This window comes from Tenrec ecaudatus, chromosome 6 (genome assembly GCF_050624435.1).
Source record: "Tenrec ecaudatus isolate mTenEca1 chromosome 6, mTenEca1.hap1, whole genome shotgun sequence".
Lineage (NCBI taxonomy): Eukaryota > Metazoa > Chordata > Mammalia > Afrosoricida > Tenrecidae > Tenrec > Tenrec ecaudatus.
The window spans coordinates 24,488,840-24,506,295 of record NC_134535.1 but is presented as its reverse complement, the minus strand read 5'-3'; the positions used below and the strand labels follow the sequence as shown (position 1 = coordinate 24,506,295).

At 44.2% G+C, this 17,456-nt stretch overlaps 1 protein-coding gene across 1 annotated transcript in view; it reads left to right on the top strand.

Moving 5' to 3' along the window:
* Positions 1 to 4,220: 4,220 nt before the first annotated feature.
* DRAM1 (DNA damage regulated autophagy modulator 1) overlaps positions 4,221 to 17,456 on the top strand; it is a 69,564-nt gene continuing 56,328 nt past the window's right edge. The window contains exon 1 of the mRNA XM_075551097.1: positions 4,221 to 4,745. Within this exon, the coding sequence (XP_075407212.1) occupies positions 4,615 to 4,745 (131 nt within the window). The 5' untranslated portion in view covers positions 4,221 to 4,614. The remainder of the gene's footprint in view (positions 4,746 to 17,456) is intronic.

Sequence of the window (17,456 nt, the reverse complement as noted above, 5' to 3'; positions counted from 1 at the left end):
CATGAGTCGGGTGAAGCCTGTGGGCATGGAAACTTCAGGATCTTCAATTGCTGAAGGGCATGACTCAAGGTAATAAGAAACAGCTGCAAAAGTCTGCTAATGAGTGGAACTTCAAATGTGCAAAGTATGAATCTAGGAAAATTGGAAGTTGTCAAAGACAAAATGGAACAAATAAAAGACCCACATGGTAGGTACTATTGAACTAAAATGGACTGGCATTGGCCATCGAATCAAAATCATTTGATTTCCTATGCCAGAAATAACACAAGCAAGAGGAACAGTTTGCATTCAGTGTCAAGTAGGACACTGCAAAATCATGAAGTGCAACACTGTCTGGGATAGGATTACATCAATCTGCCTTCAGGGAAATCCAATCAATATAACTATTATTAAAATTTATGCACTAACCACAAAAAGTAGTGAGGAAGAAATAGAAGAATTCTACCAATAACTTCAGTCAGAAATTGATCAAACATGCAATCAAGATACATTGATGGCTATTGGTCATTGGAATGCAAAAGTTGGAGACAAATAGAAAGGAATAGTAGTTGGACTTGGTGATGGAAAAGGAGCTGGAAAGCACATGATAGAACTTTGCAAAACTAATGACTTCTGCATAGAAAATATTTTTAAAAAACAACACAAAAGTCAACTATAAACATGGACTTCCCCAGATAGAATACCCAGAAATCAAATAGACTATATCTGCAGGAAGAGATTATCCAGAGGCTCACTATCAGCCGGTAAAACCAGGTCAGGGGCTGACTTACATAAGCTCAGGATAAAATTGTAGAAAATGAAAACAAACTCACCAGAGTCAAAATACAACCTTGACTCTATCCCTTCTGAATGTTGAGAAGATCTCAAAACCAGGTTTGATGCATCTGAAGACCTGAGAAGCTGTGGGAGGACAGCAAGACCATCATTCAGAAAGAAAGCACAAAGTCATTGAAAAGACAGGAAAGAGTTGTACGAGCCTCCAATAAAATGATTAAATTTAAAAAAAGACAGGAAAGAAAGAAAATATCAAAGTGGATATCAGAAGAGACTCTGAAACTTGCTCTTAATCAGAGAAGCTTAAGCCAATGGAACAAAGGACGACATCAACGAGCTGAACAGAAAATTTCAAAGACAGCTTGAGAATACAAAGCCAAGTATTATAATGAAATGGGCAAAGACTTAGAATTAGAAAGTCAAAGGGGAAGGACATGCTCAGCATAGCCGAGACTGAAACAACTCAAGAAGAAACTCAAGTCTCAAGTTGCAATCTTGAAAGAATCTATGGGCAAAATATTGAATGATGCAGGAAGCAGCAAGATGGAAAGAGTATAGTCACTGTACCAAAAAGAGCTAGTTGACTGTCCACAATTTCAGGAGGTGGCATACGAGCAAAAATCAATGGTGAAGACGTTCAAGCTGCATTAGCCGAAAACAAGGCTTCAGGAAATGATGGAATTCCTATTGAAATGTTTCAAAAAGCAGGAAATGCCCTGGAAGCACACACGGAAATTTGGAAGACAGCTACTTGGCCAATGGACTGGAAGAGCTCCATATTTGTACCTATTTCAAAGAAAGGTGGGCCCAAAGAAGGCTCAAATTATGGAATAATATTATTGATATTGCACTCAACTAAAATTTTGTTGAAGATCATCCAATGAAGATTGCAGAACTATATTAACAGGGTACTGCCAGGAGTTCAGGCAGAATTCAGAAAAGGACATGTCAGATGGATCTTGGCTTGAAGCAGAGAATACTAGAAAGATATTTACATGTTTTATTGACTTTGAGAAGAACGGAAATTCCAGAATACCTCGTTGTACTCATGTGGAATTTGTGCATCAATCAAGAGGCAGTTGTGTGAACAGAACAAGGGAACACTGCATGGGTTAACATCAGGGAAGGTGTGTAGCAGGGCTGTATCCTCTCACTATACTGGTTCAATCTGGATCTTGAACAAATCATCAGAGAAGCTGGATTATATGAAGAAGAGTGTGGCAGCAGGAATGGAGGGAGGCTTATGAACAACCCGGGATCTGCAGATGACACAACCTTGCTTGCTGAAAGGACGTGAAGCACTTGCTGATGGTCAAGGATCGTAGCTTTCAGTATGGATTACAACTCAATGTAAAGAAGACCAAACTCCTCACATTATAGCCAGACAATTCCTGTAATTGTATTCAAGTTAAACGTGATTAGGTAATTGGATTGCTTAATTACGGGAATTACACAAGCAGCAGGAGGCTAAAGTGAGCAGGTGGATTCCTTTTGATGTCATAATTCCTTTGCCTCAGGGAAGACTTTTTGAAAAATAAGATACTAGAGTACTAGAGTAGGGAAGGAGAAACTCGAAGGGAAAGGGAAGCAGGGAGGACTAGAGAGGGTTCAGAACCGAGGCAAAGATGTACAATGGACCCACCTGGATGATAGCTTTGGTGCTGTCCAACAAGTCTTATGGAAAGCATCTGCTTTGTTCAATATGGTAGAATCTAATATCATAGACAATCATTTCCTCAAATACAAATCTATTCCTACTCCTTGCTTATAGCCCCTTAATGGCTCTTGTGACTACCCAGTAAAAATTCACGCGTCTTAGTTGGAGTTTTGGTGACTTGCATTATTCTTTGCCGACTTGTCCACTCCATAGCTAGCAGTTAAGTGCTTTCTTAGCTCCAGGGAAGTAATTTCATAATCTGAAATTTTTTTCTTGCTCCCTCCTTGACCCGGGAAGCTAGTCTCACCTTTGTTTGCCTTACCAGCCGTGATTTACTTTTGAGATTGCTGTCATCTGTCAGGAAACCTTCCCTGGTCCCAGAATCACCCAGTGCCAGCCCCAGTCCGCCTCAGCTTTGTGTGCAAAAAAAAAAAAAAAAATTCAATTTCCTACCCATTTGATAGTCCCTATAATGTTTTATTTTGATGTGTCAGTCTCCTAGTCCTAGTGTTGCTAATTTGATTCTTGTATTCTCACTCAAAACCACCAGTGGTTGGGCAGAGAGAAAAATAAGCTTTCTACTTCTGTAAAGATTCACAGCCGAGAAAACCCCAAAATACGTTGTACTCTGTTCTTCAGATAGGGTTGCTATGAGTCAGAATCAACTGGATAGCAATGCAACTTTTAAGAAATTCTCAACCATTTTCCCTGGGTGGTGTGAACTGCGACCAAGCTAAGTTGCTAAACCAAACTTTGGGGGTTTGAGGTTGAAGTCTCCCCAGAGGGACATGGAAAGCAAGGCCTGGAAATTTACTTCAGAAAAATCAACCACTGAAAACTCTACGGAGTCCAGTTGTATTCTGGTGCAAGGCTCCACTGAATGCCACCAGCCCTTAGTTCCTTGGGTAAAAGAAGCCAGGATGGGTAAGTTTGGGGCTCCTAAAAGTCACTGATCCAAACCCACCAGGCACTGAGCTGGAGAAAGCTGAGACTATCTGTTCCCCAAAGGACTTACAGCCTTGGAAACCTTGTGTATTGTCACTAAGAATCCAATCAACCAGATGGTAGTGGGTTAGTTCCTGGGTGGTTCAAATGGTTAGGAGCTTCATTACCAGTAGAAAGACCCAGGGTTCAAACACCCCACCACAGTCTTGGAGAACCGGCCTGCGATCTGCTTCTGAAACGTCACTACTTTGGAAACCCTGTGGCACAAGTCTGCTCTCTGCCAACACAAGGGACTTGAAGGCAACCACCCACAGCAAGGTGTGGGCTCTGAGCCACATTCCTGCGGCTGAATTAAATGGCCTTTGGTCCCCAAAGACCCAACGGCCCCACCGGGCTCAGAATCTATTGTATCTCAACATCTTAACGCTGGCAAAAGTGGCCCCAGAACCCAAGTCCCTTCTTGCAGGGCCTGAAATATATCAAGTCATCATTACTCAAATTCAGTAAAGACCCCAAGCCTGGGTCAATCTGGGGCCGCAAGAGGAGCCAGGGACGTCTACTATCTGGGGGGAAAGTTTTCAAAGTCCGCTCTGATGGAAAACAGAACCGGCCGTTCCACTGCCGCCTACCACCCCGCTGGTTTCCAGGTGTTCGCCAGCCAGGTGGCACCCAGAGCCGTGTCCCGGTGGCCCGCTGTCCCGCGCGCTGCAGCAGCAGCGGCAGCCGCTGGGTGGCGGGATGGGGTGCATGTCGCTGTGCGGTGGCCGCAGGGTCCCCCACGACGCGCCGGCCGCCGGAGCGGGCAGCAGAGGCCCCCGGGGTTCGCCGCGCCGTACCCCGGAAACCCCGAGGGAGGGGAGCGGGGGCGGGCCCGGAGGAGTTCCTCCATTTCTCGCGAGTCCGGCCCGCCCCGGCGGGTGGGGTGGCCCGGCGGGCGTTCCCGCCAAGCCCTCGCCCGCGCGACCCCCGCGGTGTCCCAACCAAAAGCGAAAGGAGCCGGCCTGGCGGCCGTCGGCGGGGCGCGCTGCTTTGTGACTTCACCGGTTTCGCAACCAGCCGGGGCCGCCGCGCCCCACCCACCCCGGCCCGCCGCTCGTTCGCGCCGCCCTCCCTCCGGGCCCGGCCCGCGCCCACCGTCGCGAACCCTCCGCCCGCCCGGCCGCTGCTGTCCCTCCGAGCCTGCCGCCGGGCGGCCCCGCACGTGCGCTTCCCCCGCGTCCCCCGGTGACCACGGCGCGATGCTGGGCTTCTTGAGGGGCATGGCCTTCGTCCCCTTCCTCCTGGTGACCTGGTCGTCCGCCGCCTTCATCATCTCCTACGTGGTCGCCGTGCTGTCGAGGCACGTCAACCCCTTCCTTCCCTATATCAGGTAAGGGGCGGGGTGGGCGGCAGTGGCCCAAGGACCAGGCAGAGGGTCCTGACGCAGCTGAGGGCGCTCTGGGGGAAGAGGGAGGGTCTGGCAAGGAGTTGGACGTGTTGCTGGGAGACCCTACATGTGCTGAGAGGATGGGGGTGTCCAGGTGAGCGAGCACCGAGCCCTCCCCTCCGGTCGCTGGTCACTATCACGAACGTCAAACTCAACTTATTCTGACCCAAAGCAACCCTACTGGAAAAGGGTCAGGCTACTCCAAGTGCTTTCTAAGGCTGCAGATCTTCACGGAAACCCTGCCTCAACTTTCTTCTGGCTGGGTGACCGCTGGTGATGCTTAGCCTATTTTAGCACTACGCGGCTCATGTATTTCAACTCTCTTCCCAACATGTCTGTGAACAGCCCCCCCAAACACGACTATCGTTTGCACTCACAGTGACTCTGCAGGACGGAGAGCTGCCCCTGCGGGTTTCACAGACTGTAACTGTAACAGCAGAAAGCCTCCTTTTTACAGCCCCAGTGGTGGTTTCGAACTGCTGACCCTGTGAGTCGCAGCCCAACTTGTAACCCCCTGCACTGCCAGGATTCATCAACATGTCCACATAGTGCATATTTGACCCATTTTTTCAAGCAAGGAAACATTTAAAACGTGACAAAATGTCATCGATGTGATGCTGATGTTGCGACTAATAAATGATGCGCCTAACAATGGACTCCTCTTACCGGAACTCATGTCTTTCTGTCCCTCAAAATAGGGAACATGATGCTTTATGCAGGTCCTTGGGAGTGGGGTTGAGGCTCTTACTGAGTGGAGCTGCCCAAGTTCCCCTTTGGTACTGCATGCTCCAAGTCAGAGTCCTCAAATTATCAACCACGGGTGACATTTCATGTGTCCCCATTTTGCAGTTTCACTTCTTGTATGTTTTGACCTCCGTTTTCCTAGGGTCACATCTTCCGTGACTGTCCTGATCCTCTTTCTAGGCACATTCCTTAAATATTCGAAGGATGACGCCTTATCAAAGTTGAGTTGATTCCATCTCAGGCCCATACCTGTGTGTGAGAGAAGTCTTATCTATGTGAACTGAAACTACTGCATCGGTAATGGTTGGTGGGGGAAGGTGACACCTAGGGAGATGGATTGACACCGGAAACCTGAAAGAGATGGATTGAACCTGTGGCTACAACCATGGCCTCAAGCATAGGAACTGTTATGAGGATGGTACAGAATCGGGGCAGTATTTCATTCTGCTGGCAGGCTTCCTGTGGGTTGGAACTGACTTGAAGGCACCTAACAACAATACCAAGGATTTGGAGTCTTGGAAATGCACAGGGGCAGTTTAACCCGCCCTATCCGGGTGCTATGAGTGGGAATAAACCCGATGGTAGTGAGTTTGGTTTTGAGGGTTTTTTTTGCCCCCGGAGAAATGTGAACTTGGTTTCCCATTGGCACATCTAAGTTCTGTGTTAGTGCTAAAATCACAAAACCCCTGGTTGGTGGATGGCCCCTGCTTACAGTGTGAACCTGAACTCCATTTAGGGTCTTGACCTAAATTTAACCTCCATTGACCTCATTCTAACCCTAAAAAGTTTAGCCCTCAGGCTAAATGTTTTTGAAATAAGATTACTACTCCCTTAAGGAGCCTATTGGGTTATGAGTTGGGTTGCTAACCACAAGGTCAGGAGTTCGAATCCTCCAGCTCCTCCTTGGGAGTAAGATGAGACTCTCTGCTGCTGTGAAGATTTAGTCTCTGAAATCCGAAGGGGCCATTCTAACCTATCCTAGAAGGACTCTATGGATAGGCATGGACTCAATGGCAAGGGGCTTTGTTGGTGTTGTTTGGTACTTCAGAAAGAAGATTGGGTTGCTAGAGCCTCACGATCATTGTAATGTCCTGACCAGCAAGTAGCTGGTGGTTTAAGGGCCCCAGAACCAAACCTGTTCATTTTTCTAAACTGAAATTGTGCATGCATCTCAGTCACGGATCTTTCTTTGCTTCTGTAGTGAATTGATCAGCCACCAATAACCACTAATTTCACACATGGCCACTGAGACTTCCTTGGGAGTCACTATGATCTCATGCTGCTGGTCTCCCTCATTCCGATTCAGATGATTTATCTTTGTTCTGTCTAAGGTTTAGTAGGTGGGCCAATATCGACATAGAGAAGGGAAAATAGACATGACGTAAGACTCCAGTGATCCTCCAATCAGAGACCAGGGATGTGAATACCTTACTGTGGTGCAGTGGAAAGTGGATTGCTGCCGATGCAGCGAGGTTACAATGTAACACCTTATAATTTGATCTCTCTTTGGGCCGACGTTTAATTTGTTCTAGTCTTTGACATTTTCTGCCTTCCTTTCCTTGAGGTTCCCCATGGTTTTACTTTGGTACTGTTATTGGTTTTATTATTTATTTTACATTTTTCAGTGTATGAAATCCAGGATGGGTGGGTCTACAGAAACAGCAGCTGGATTGATGGTTTCTTGGGGGCATGGCAGGGGAGGTGTAGGGGAAATGGGGAGCTTAGTGCGCACAAAGAAGAGCATGTTCTAAAATTGATGGTAGTGGTGATCGAACAATTCCTTAATATGATTGAACTATTGGATTGTATGATGTGTAAATTATATACCAATAAAACTGTTAACAAATAACAAGGGGCCACTATAAAATATACTGAAACTTAAGGATCTTTCTCCCCTAGAACAGTTCCAAGTGACAAGTCTTGCTTCTCCTCTTTTTAAAAGAGGGTAGATAACTTTGCTATTGCTTCGTTGTTAGATGCTCTCAAGTCTGTTCCATCTCACACTACCTTCTGTACAAAAGAACAGAACATTACCCAGCCTCACAACTGGTCATTTTTGGACCCATTGTGCCTGTCCATTTAGTCTAGAGTCACTAACCCTTTACCAGTTGACAGTATGGGCTGGGAATTGTTGACCTCAGGTCTCCCGAATGGCAGGCAAGATTTCTACCACCGAACCACCAATGCGCTGCTTAAATGCTTGACTGCTAATCATCAAATCAGTGTTTCAAACCTACCAGTTGCTTTGCAGGAGAAAGACAAAGCTATCTGTTACCGTAGATTTACAGCCTAGAAAATCTTACATAGGTTTGCTAAGAATCAACTCAATGGCCGTGGGATTTCTGCATTCTCAAGCACGATGTCCATTTCCGGGGGACTAGTCTCTTACAACATGTGCAAAGTATGTGCAAAGAGTTGCTCTCTGCAGCACTTCTTATTGAGAAAATAGTAGTTGAAGGTCCGGGTAAAGTTATGTGGTCTTCATTGGCCAAGCTCTCAGAGGTAGGGTTGGACTTTGTAAGGGACTCACTTCACTGCCAGATAAGCTTGAAATGGAAGGCAATCAGAAATGGGGAAATGAATTCACACACTTCTTGGGAAAGACTCAACTTAAAAATACTGCAAGCAAGGGCAAAATTCAGATTTAGTGTGGTAAGGAAGTCTTCAGGAATAGCAGAGTTACACGAGAAGAAGGCACGAGATTGGCTCCTTGTCAGGAGCCATTAGCCCAAAATAAACACATTGATTGAGGGTGGGACTTCTGGGTTATTTGCTCTCTGGGTAGCAGAGCCCTGATGGTGTGGTGGACTATGATCCACACAGTCGGCAGCTTGAAACCCCTGTTCGGCAGGAGAAAGATGGGACTTTCTACTTCTGTAACCAGGTACAGTCTCAAATCCACAGGGGTAGTTCTAGCCTATCCTATAGGGTCGCATGTAGTCAGAATTGAATTGATGGCAGTGAGAATCACTATACAAGTGTGATTTACTTATTTGTTCCATTAGTTGTCTTCTTAAACTGGAATGTAAGGTCCTTGGAGACTCTCACATATTTGTTGAATGAACATTCCTTGAGCAGTCACCAACCAAGTGGCCAAGGACCTAACCCTGACTCATAGCAACCCTGCATCTGTCACAGCAGACCTGTGTTCCTAGGGAGTTTTCTCTAGCGGATCTTTCTGAAGGAGATTGTCAAGGCTTTCGAAGTTCTGGGTTAACTCGAACTTCCAACCTTGGACTCAGTAAACAGCACTCACTGTGGCTATTGGTATCCTGGTGTCAGATCTTTGCCCCATCATAGGGCAGACCCCTCTAGAGAAATCTCGATAGTATTCCCTTTGGTGTTTCAGGAGAGTTGGTGGTACAATTGGGTTAACCATTTGGGTTGCCAACTGTGAGACAGCAGAGGTTCAAACCCACTAGCCATTCTCCTCAGAAGCACGATAAGGCTCTTTGCTCCTTTAAGGAATTTCAGTCTCCTGACACCCAGCGGGAGTCCTCCTCTGTCCTGGAGGGCCACTCTGAATCAGAATGGACTGGGCTGTAGGTTTTTATTTTTTCAATTTGAGGGTATACTTCCATAGATCAATGTTTCCCTTCTAGACCTGTTTATTGAGCTGTGGAGGTGAGTTCATTTCTGGACCTGAAGGGTGATTAAGGGTCATAGTCTCCTCGTTACGGTCTTAGGGTCTGGAGGCTGCAGTCTGAGTGGTCCATAGTTTCAATGCATCTTTCATTTTCCTAACTCTTCCATTACTTGCCCCTTAGATGGCTCTTTCTTGATTGGGATGGTTCTCAAAATGAGCCCCCTCTTTACATGGTAGCAGCAATAGGATGTTGTAAGGATGTTTTCAGCACAGTTGAGCTCTGTGGACAAGAGCCCACCCATAAGAGAGCCTCCCTCTCCTGTGACATTGGAACTCATCGTCCTTATCAGACATTTTCTTCCTGTGACCTCTTTATTCCTTACTGTATTGGATAAACAGATAAGTGGCTCTAAGATGAGATAAGATGCCACACCTTGTGAATAGGAAGAAAAATTCAATTGAAAATGTCACTGATGCCACTTTGCATCTGTGGGATTGGCAGAGATCCAAATGTTTGATGACTCACAAAAGTGATACGAAAGTAAACTACAAAGGCTTAGTTTAGGTTTTTATAGGGCCACATTCCAAATCTCCAGCACGCTCATATTTAAAATGTACCAGTAGTGCTTCGGATTTCCGTTGTGACCAAATCCCTTAAGCTTTTGGCCATTAACTCATGCTTCCAGAATATTTGGTGGCCCTTTACCATCAAATTCTCATTTATTGTTGGTACACAACATTTTATTGCTACAAAATTATAGAAACCTTTATTGAATGAAAATATCAAATCGTGACATGATTGTTTCTTGACACAACCTCTACTTATGCCTAAATACTCACCCCACTCCCTTATTACTGTGAATTGGTTGAATGTTTACAGAGCAGATAGTTTTTCCATTCAATAGCTCACGGGCATTTTGTTCCATTTCGCTGATTGAAATCCCCACATTACAGCATCACTAATCTGACTCCCTGTTTTATTTCAAGCTTCCATTCCTAACACGTGTGGACTCTGTCCTTGGTAACTGCTGCCCTCTTGTTCTCAGATGGCTAATTATTCTAAGGTTAGCATACCTCCTTAGGGGATTGTTTGCCTTCTAGAGCTATCTATTGTTTGGCTGAATATTGAGCCATGGAGGTGAGTTCGTTTCTGGACCTGAAGGATGACTAAGGGCCATGGTGTCTCACTGGTCTGTAGCTAACCAGGAGGCCTAGTCTTTTTTACTAGTTTGAATTTTGGTTTACATTCCCCGCCCCAACTCTAGCCAGACCTTCTAATGTGATTCCTTTCAGAGTGATTGGCAGTGGTAGCAGGGCACCATCTAGTTCTGTTCTCAGGTGTAGTCCATCGCTTTTGTGCATCTTTCATTTTCATTCTTCCTTGCTTTAGATAAGGAGAGACCAAGAATTTCACCTGAGATGGTTGCTCACAGGCTTTTAAGGCTGTTGACATTTTCTTTATGGACTGTGTTGGGCCAGTTGACTTTGTCCCCCAAGGATATGGTTCTGAACTCTCAGGCCCAGCAATATGTTCTCTTAAGTTGCTTGGTAATGGCTGAGAAGTTTTTGTAGCTTGATAGCAATGTCCTCTTCCCAAATCTATATAGCTTTGTGGATCTAGTCCCATTCTCCTTCCCACATCTCTTCAGCTTGCATGTTCATTAGCCACCCATAGATGATTGTTTAAACCAGTGGTTCTCAACCTTCCTAATGCCGTGACCCTTTAATACAGCCCCTCAAGTTGTGGTGAGCCCCCAACCACAACATTAGTTTCATTGCTACTTCAGCACTGTAATTTTTCTATTGTTCTTAATCAGATGACCCCTGTGAAAGGGTCATTTGACTCCCAGATTGAGAACCTCTGGTAAACTGTTGTAAGGATTATGTGTACTAGTATTTACAGCTCTGTGTGGTCCTTTACTCGTCATTTTATTCTGAACCCTGCTTTGCTTTCTATTAGCTCTGAACCCACTTTGTATGCAGGTATGGCTTTTGCTGGACAAACTGTGTTCTTTGGTCCCCCTCATTGTTTCTCTCTCTGTCCATTATCCCTGCTCTGTGATTGGTGGCAGAAAAACAGGTCACCTAGTAGGAAGCCATTTCAAAAAGGAGGTCAGTATTTCATGCTTAACCAAGTAAAAGAGGTTTAGTTGGGTCTATAACTGCAAAAATAAAGCTAAAATTTAGGAAATTGCTCTCAGATTTAGTGGACATTCATAATATTTCGGTCATAATTGAAACTGTAGGTTGTCTCCATTTTTCAGTGGGGCTGGAAACAGATATAACCTTACAGAAATATTGTAGTACATACGTAAAAATATACAAGTCAAGGCTGAATTGGACAGCATTGGCGTTTTGTCCGTTCTGGTAATAACTCCATTTGTGTAATGTTCTGGATTCTGTATCCTTGGGAGTGAGGACAGCATTTCCAGTCAGAAGTCTAGTGAGATTTGTCTGCGACATTCATCCCTTTTTTCTTTATCTATTTCAAAGTAACATCTCACTAGTTCTCCAGTTAACTTTTTGTCTTAAGCAAAGTGGTCAGCATTTGGGCCTTTGTTTCCAAGCTGTGGAAGTCTCTGCTTTAGATATAAAGTCCTAAATGTATTTAAGGAGTGTTGGTGGCCTAGTGGTTAAATGCTTAGGTGCCAGTCGAAAGGCTGCCAGTTTAAAACCACAGTTGTAACCAGTCAGTTATCTATGAAAGAAAGGTATGTCAGTCTGTTTTTCTAAAGATCACAGTTGTGGAAATCAGCAGCAATGGTTAGGTATTTTGAGGTTAGCTTATACATTTTTTTTCTCTCTAAAATTGTGGCAGAAGAACAGGCCACCCAATAATCCAGATGATCCAGACCCTTGGTGGTAGTTACACAATTTTATGTCAACTTGATAAAAGAATGGAGGGTTGGAGTCTAACCTGTCAATCACGTCACAGCCTGATTGATCCCTCTTTGTGGGCATGGTTTCTCATGAGGATTCTGGGAATTTCTTCTTCCTCTCTGGTGACAAGACACACTCTCTGCTTCATCTTCCTGTTGACAAGCCACATGGAGCCATGCTCATGGCAGCCAGAGCCCTGGAGATACTTCCATGGCCACTGGATCCACAGACTTTCACTCACAGGCCTGTGATCTTCCTGCATTCAGCATCATTGCATTTGTTGCACAAGTCTGAAGAAGAATTTATAGACTAGTATCAGTCATATGGACAAATATCAAACTTATGGACTTGATCGGACTGGGCTGGGATGCTTTCTTAATATACAATTGTTCTTTGATGTAAAGCTCTCTCTTATGCACAGATGAGTCTCTGGATTTGTTTTTCTAGTCAACCAGGATGAGCACACCCTTCTGCAAGTGGAGTTAACACTATGACTGACAAAATGTCAATGTTGGTCTAACTCTTCATCATTGGAGTAGGTTTTTATTTACCTGTTCAACAAACTTCACATGTGAGATTAATTATGTTCATCATGTTGTTATCCCATCACATTATTCTTATCATTTCCAATAATTTTCCATCATTTGGCTTTCTACACATGTTATAAAGAGCTTCATTTTTCAAAAGATGTTTCATGACTTCCATTTTCCCAAGGGTCATTCTTTATCTGTGTGTATAAGGATAGTGATCTTGTTTACAGTCTGTCTTACACAGAATAAATATAAGCTGAGCATAGAGCTTTGCTATTGATGGCTGTTTTCCTAGAGCCTAGCACAGTTCCTAGTACAGTGGTTCTCAACCTGTAGGTCGAGACCCCTTTGGGGGTCGAACAACCCTTTCACAGGGGTCGTCTAAGATAATCAGAAAACATATTTCAGATGGTCTTAGGAACTGAGACATCGCTCCTCTATTCTTCTCGAGGTGGGTCTGCCCACATGCAGATACACCCACATATGAGTACCCCGTGTGAAAACTGTTACCCATGCTACACCGTTCTTCAAGATAAAATTTCATATATTTGCAATTAGAAATAAATATTTTATAACGTATAATTACACATTGTTTTGTGATTAATCACTATGCTTTAATTATGTTCAGTTTGTAACAATGAAAATACATCCTGCATATCAGATATTTACATGACGATTCATAACAGTAGCAAAATGACAGTGATGAAGTAGCAACGAAACTAATTTTATGGTTGAGGGGTCACCACAACATGAGGAACTGTATTAAAGGGTCGCGGCATGAGGAAGGTTGAGAACCACTGGCCTAACACGTTGTTGGAGATCAGTAAATATTGGTTGAATGTTGAATATAATCAGTTACACAAGATGGGGCTGTTTGATTACACCTGTCAGTTTTCTCTGCCCTTGCTGATGCATTCCGCCAGTGCCCTTGCTGATGCATTGACTCTGGGCACTCTTGTTCCGTTCCCTGACATTGCCTTTACTGACTTGATGAAATCCTTCACATTTTACAAGATTTGAAATTTCACTTTGTATTTAGTTTGACTCACATTGTAAGAGGACTCATTGTCAGTGGAGCAGACAGGCTGCTTTAGAATACAACTCTATTATGTGCCCCAGTGGTAGGCCTTTGGACAAGTTAACTGACCTCTCTCTGGGTTACTAGTAGCATCTGCTTCACGGATTAATGTTTGAACCCACTAGAACTCATTGATACCTGGTCTAAGAACACAATCATTCCCATATAAGCATTTGCTATTAGTATCAGGGAGTCCTGCTGATACAGGCTACTAACTGAAAGGTGGGTGGTTTAATTCCACCAGAAGCTCCATGGGAGAAAGACGTGGCAGTATGCTCCAAGTTCCTCCAAACTGCCAATGAGCCCATTCCATCCATGGGGTTTCTGAAGAGGTAGACCAGTGGTTCTCAACCTTCCTAATGCCAAGACCCTTTCATACAGTTCCTCATGTTGGGGTGACCCACCCAACCTAAAATTAGTTTTATTGCTACTTCATAACTGTAATTCTGCTACTGTTATGAATCAGGCGACCTCTGTGAAAGGGTCATTCCACCCCGCAAAGGGGGAACGACCCCCAGGTTGAGAACCGCTGATGTGTTAGAGCAGGCTGCCTGATCTTTCTCCCATAGAGTTAGCCACTCGTGGGCTTGAACAGCTGACCTTGTGCTTAGCAGTTCAGAGCACATCACCAGGGCTCCTTGACAATGATACTGATTTGGGAAAACATATTAGAAATTTTAGGAAGGTTCTGCAACCAAGTTGCTTCAAATATGTTACATTTATTAAGAATTTTAAAGAAACTACAAGGGAGACTGAAACAATTCAAAGTGGACATTGCTGATATACCAGGAAGTCATGAGTGGATTTGTGGTCGTCTAATGGCTTTGGTTCCACACCAATGGGAGAGCCAGTAAATAATGCATGTTTACCTGCTTTAAGTTAGAATGTGTGTTAGGGAGTACCCATGTACTTGTTCTGATTTCTTGCTTAAACTAATATCCCCACCACCCTCCAGTAACAGATTGCCAATATGTATTAAAACCCAAACAAAAAACCTTTCTACAATAGAATTATAGACAACAAGAGATCTGGGGGAGTCACTTCATATTCTCTCTATAGTTGGGTCAACCAGGTGCTGGACTTCTGAAATAATAGTTATGCTTCATTATAACACCATTTTTGATATATTTTGTGTTCATGATCTTGTTCTTCTCATTTACCTGGAATAAGTAAATCCAGCTGGGAGAGGTGGATCCAGGCCTGCTTCAACTTGTGCTTTGGCCCAGGACTTTAGCTTTGGCCCACGCATCGTCCTGTTTCAGCCTGTGCTACCACCTCAGCTGTGAGGACCATTTCTGGAGAGCCAGCTGTGTCTCCATAACAACGAAACCTCCCTAAACAGACTTTAATTTATTGATTGCATTGAATCTTAGGCTTCCATATTCAGCAATATGTTTCTTCCTTAGAGTGTTGTTGTGAAGACTCAGTAAGATGTGCCTTGCACAATATAAATGAGAAACTGTGAGTTACTTTTGTTTTTTGCAATAGTAGCTATAGTCCTAACAGGGAGGGACTCTCTCAGAAACTTCCCGAATTCGGTTGCCATTTTTTTTTTTAACTGTTCTGTGTTACTGCCACTCTGGTTCAAGCCACCACTGTTTCTTGACCAACTGCTGAAAGAATGTCTTAAGAGTCTGCCTGATTCCAAGCAGTCTTTTGTCAATGTCCTTTAAATATGGCAAATATATGTACAAGTACATATGCTTGATACAATTGATGTATGGGCTGTAATTAGAGCTGTAAGAACTCCCAATAAAATTTTATTAAAAAATACAATAAAAATGGCAATCAGCATCATACAAATTTCCTGCTCTCAGCTCACCAGGGCTTCCCATCATGGTTAGAATAACTTTCAGAGCCCTTATCCTGGCTCCACCCCTCCTATGCACACACACCCTGTCCTCTGTGCTCTCAGGGCTCCAGCCACACAGAAACCTCCTTGCTCTTCCCCTCACACACTGTGCCATGTCAGGACTTTTCGATTAGCTGTTCTCTCTGTTTGTAACTTTCCTGGCCCAGACATTTGAATGCTCCTCCACTCCGAGTCTCTGTTCGAAGTAGCTTTCCCAGATTGCTCAGATTAAAGTTGATAGCTGTCCTATCTCTCTCCTTCTCTTGATCCAGCTTTTTGTGTTCTCCAGCATTCAATGCTACTAGATAATGGGCTTTTATGGCCTCTGTGTCCCCATAAGAATCTTTGATTGTTCCCTGTGCCTACAAAATCATCTGTTATGTAGAAGGCATCCAGTTGAATCAAATAATCTCTGGTGAGTTGTTAGATATTAAGGTTCTTGAAGGAAGTGAATTGCTGTCTTTTCGTCTTTATAATACCATTACCTGACAGAGTTCTTGCTACTTCTCAGTTATCCTTGATGGTTTTCATTGGATAATTTTCAGACCTTTCTTCCTACTTTGTCTTTGGCTGGAAACTCCAACAAAATCACCACAGGTGACTCTGATGGCATTTGAAAAATGGATGGAATAGCATCTAGCACCAGACTAACACTTTAATAATCAGAGTAGGGCAAGCTGACAAACTGAAGGTGATCCTAACACTTAAAAAATCCCATTGCTATTGAGCCTGTATGGAATTACAGTGACCTTATGGGAGAGAGAACTGCCTCAGTGGGTTTCCTCTGGGGATTTCCACATTTTTCTCCCACAGAGTGGTGGGTTGGATTCATACTACCAACCTTTCCAATTGCAGCCAAGGGTTTAACCACTGTTCTCACAGGGCTCCTTGATCTACCACCCATTGTTATCGAGTTGATTCTGGCCCATCGTGACCCCATAAAGCAGAGTAGAACTGTCTCTTGGGGTTTCTGAAACTACAGATCTTTGTGGGAGCAGACAACTTCATCTTCCTCCCAAGGAGCAGCCGTTGAGAAACTGCCGGCCTTGTGGTTAGCAGCCTAATGCGCAACACCGCCATGCCTCCTGAGCTGACACGTGGGAGTTGTGCTTAATTTCTAAACTAACCAACTAAATCAATGACCTTTTATTGTGATTTGAGCGGAAGTTTACAGAGAAAATTAGTTTTCCACTCAATAATTCATATACACGTTTTCTTCTGATATCAATTGCAATCTGCATCTTGTAATAAATTACACTCTTCCCACTTCCTCCTTGTGCTTACCATTTTTCTCCGTCCTTCTTTCCAAACCCTTCCTGCCTTCTGAACTTTGATCTTGGGTGAATATTGCCCTTTTTAAAGCACCTTTAGGTTACTCTAAGCAGTAGTTCTCAACCTGTGGGTCGCGACCCCTCTGGGAGCATTGACCGACCCTTTCACAGGGGTTGCCTGATTCATAACAGTAGCAAAATTACAGTTATGAAGTAGCAACGAAGGTAACTTTATCGTTGGGGTTCACTACAACAGGAGGAACTACAGGAAAGGGGCTCGGCAATAGGAAGGTTGAGAACCACTGTTCTAAGGAGTGAGTTCCTTCCTGGTGTTAATTGGGCACATTATTGGCCTGTTGTTTTTTGAGGATGAGTTCGGGATTGAAAGGTGACTAAGGACCTTAGTCTGTTTTTCTCCCCATTTGATTTGTTTATGATTCAGAAAAGCTTCCTTTGTATTTGTGTAGCTTTCTGACCCTGTCCTTGTGCCTCCAACACTTTCACAAAGATGTTCTGCTCCTCAATAAGGAGGCAGCTTGATCCTGTCTTAGCCACACTGAGCACACATGGACCACCAGAAGCCCTGCTGACATGCTGCTTTGTTTTGGACAACTTCATGGGAACTTCACATCTCACAGCACGACCCCACAAAGTCTGTCTGGGCACACACCACATGCAGATGTTGGTGCTTTACCAACCTTCTTTATAGAGAG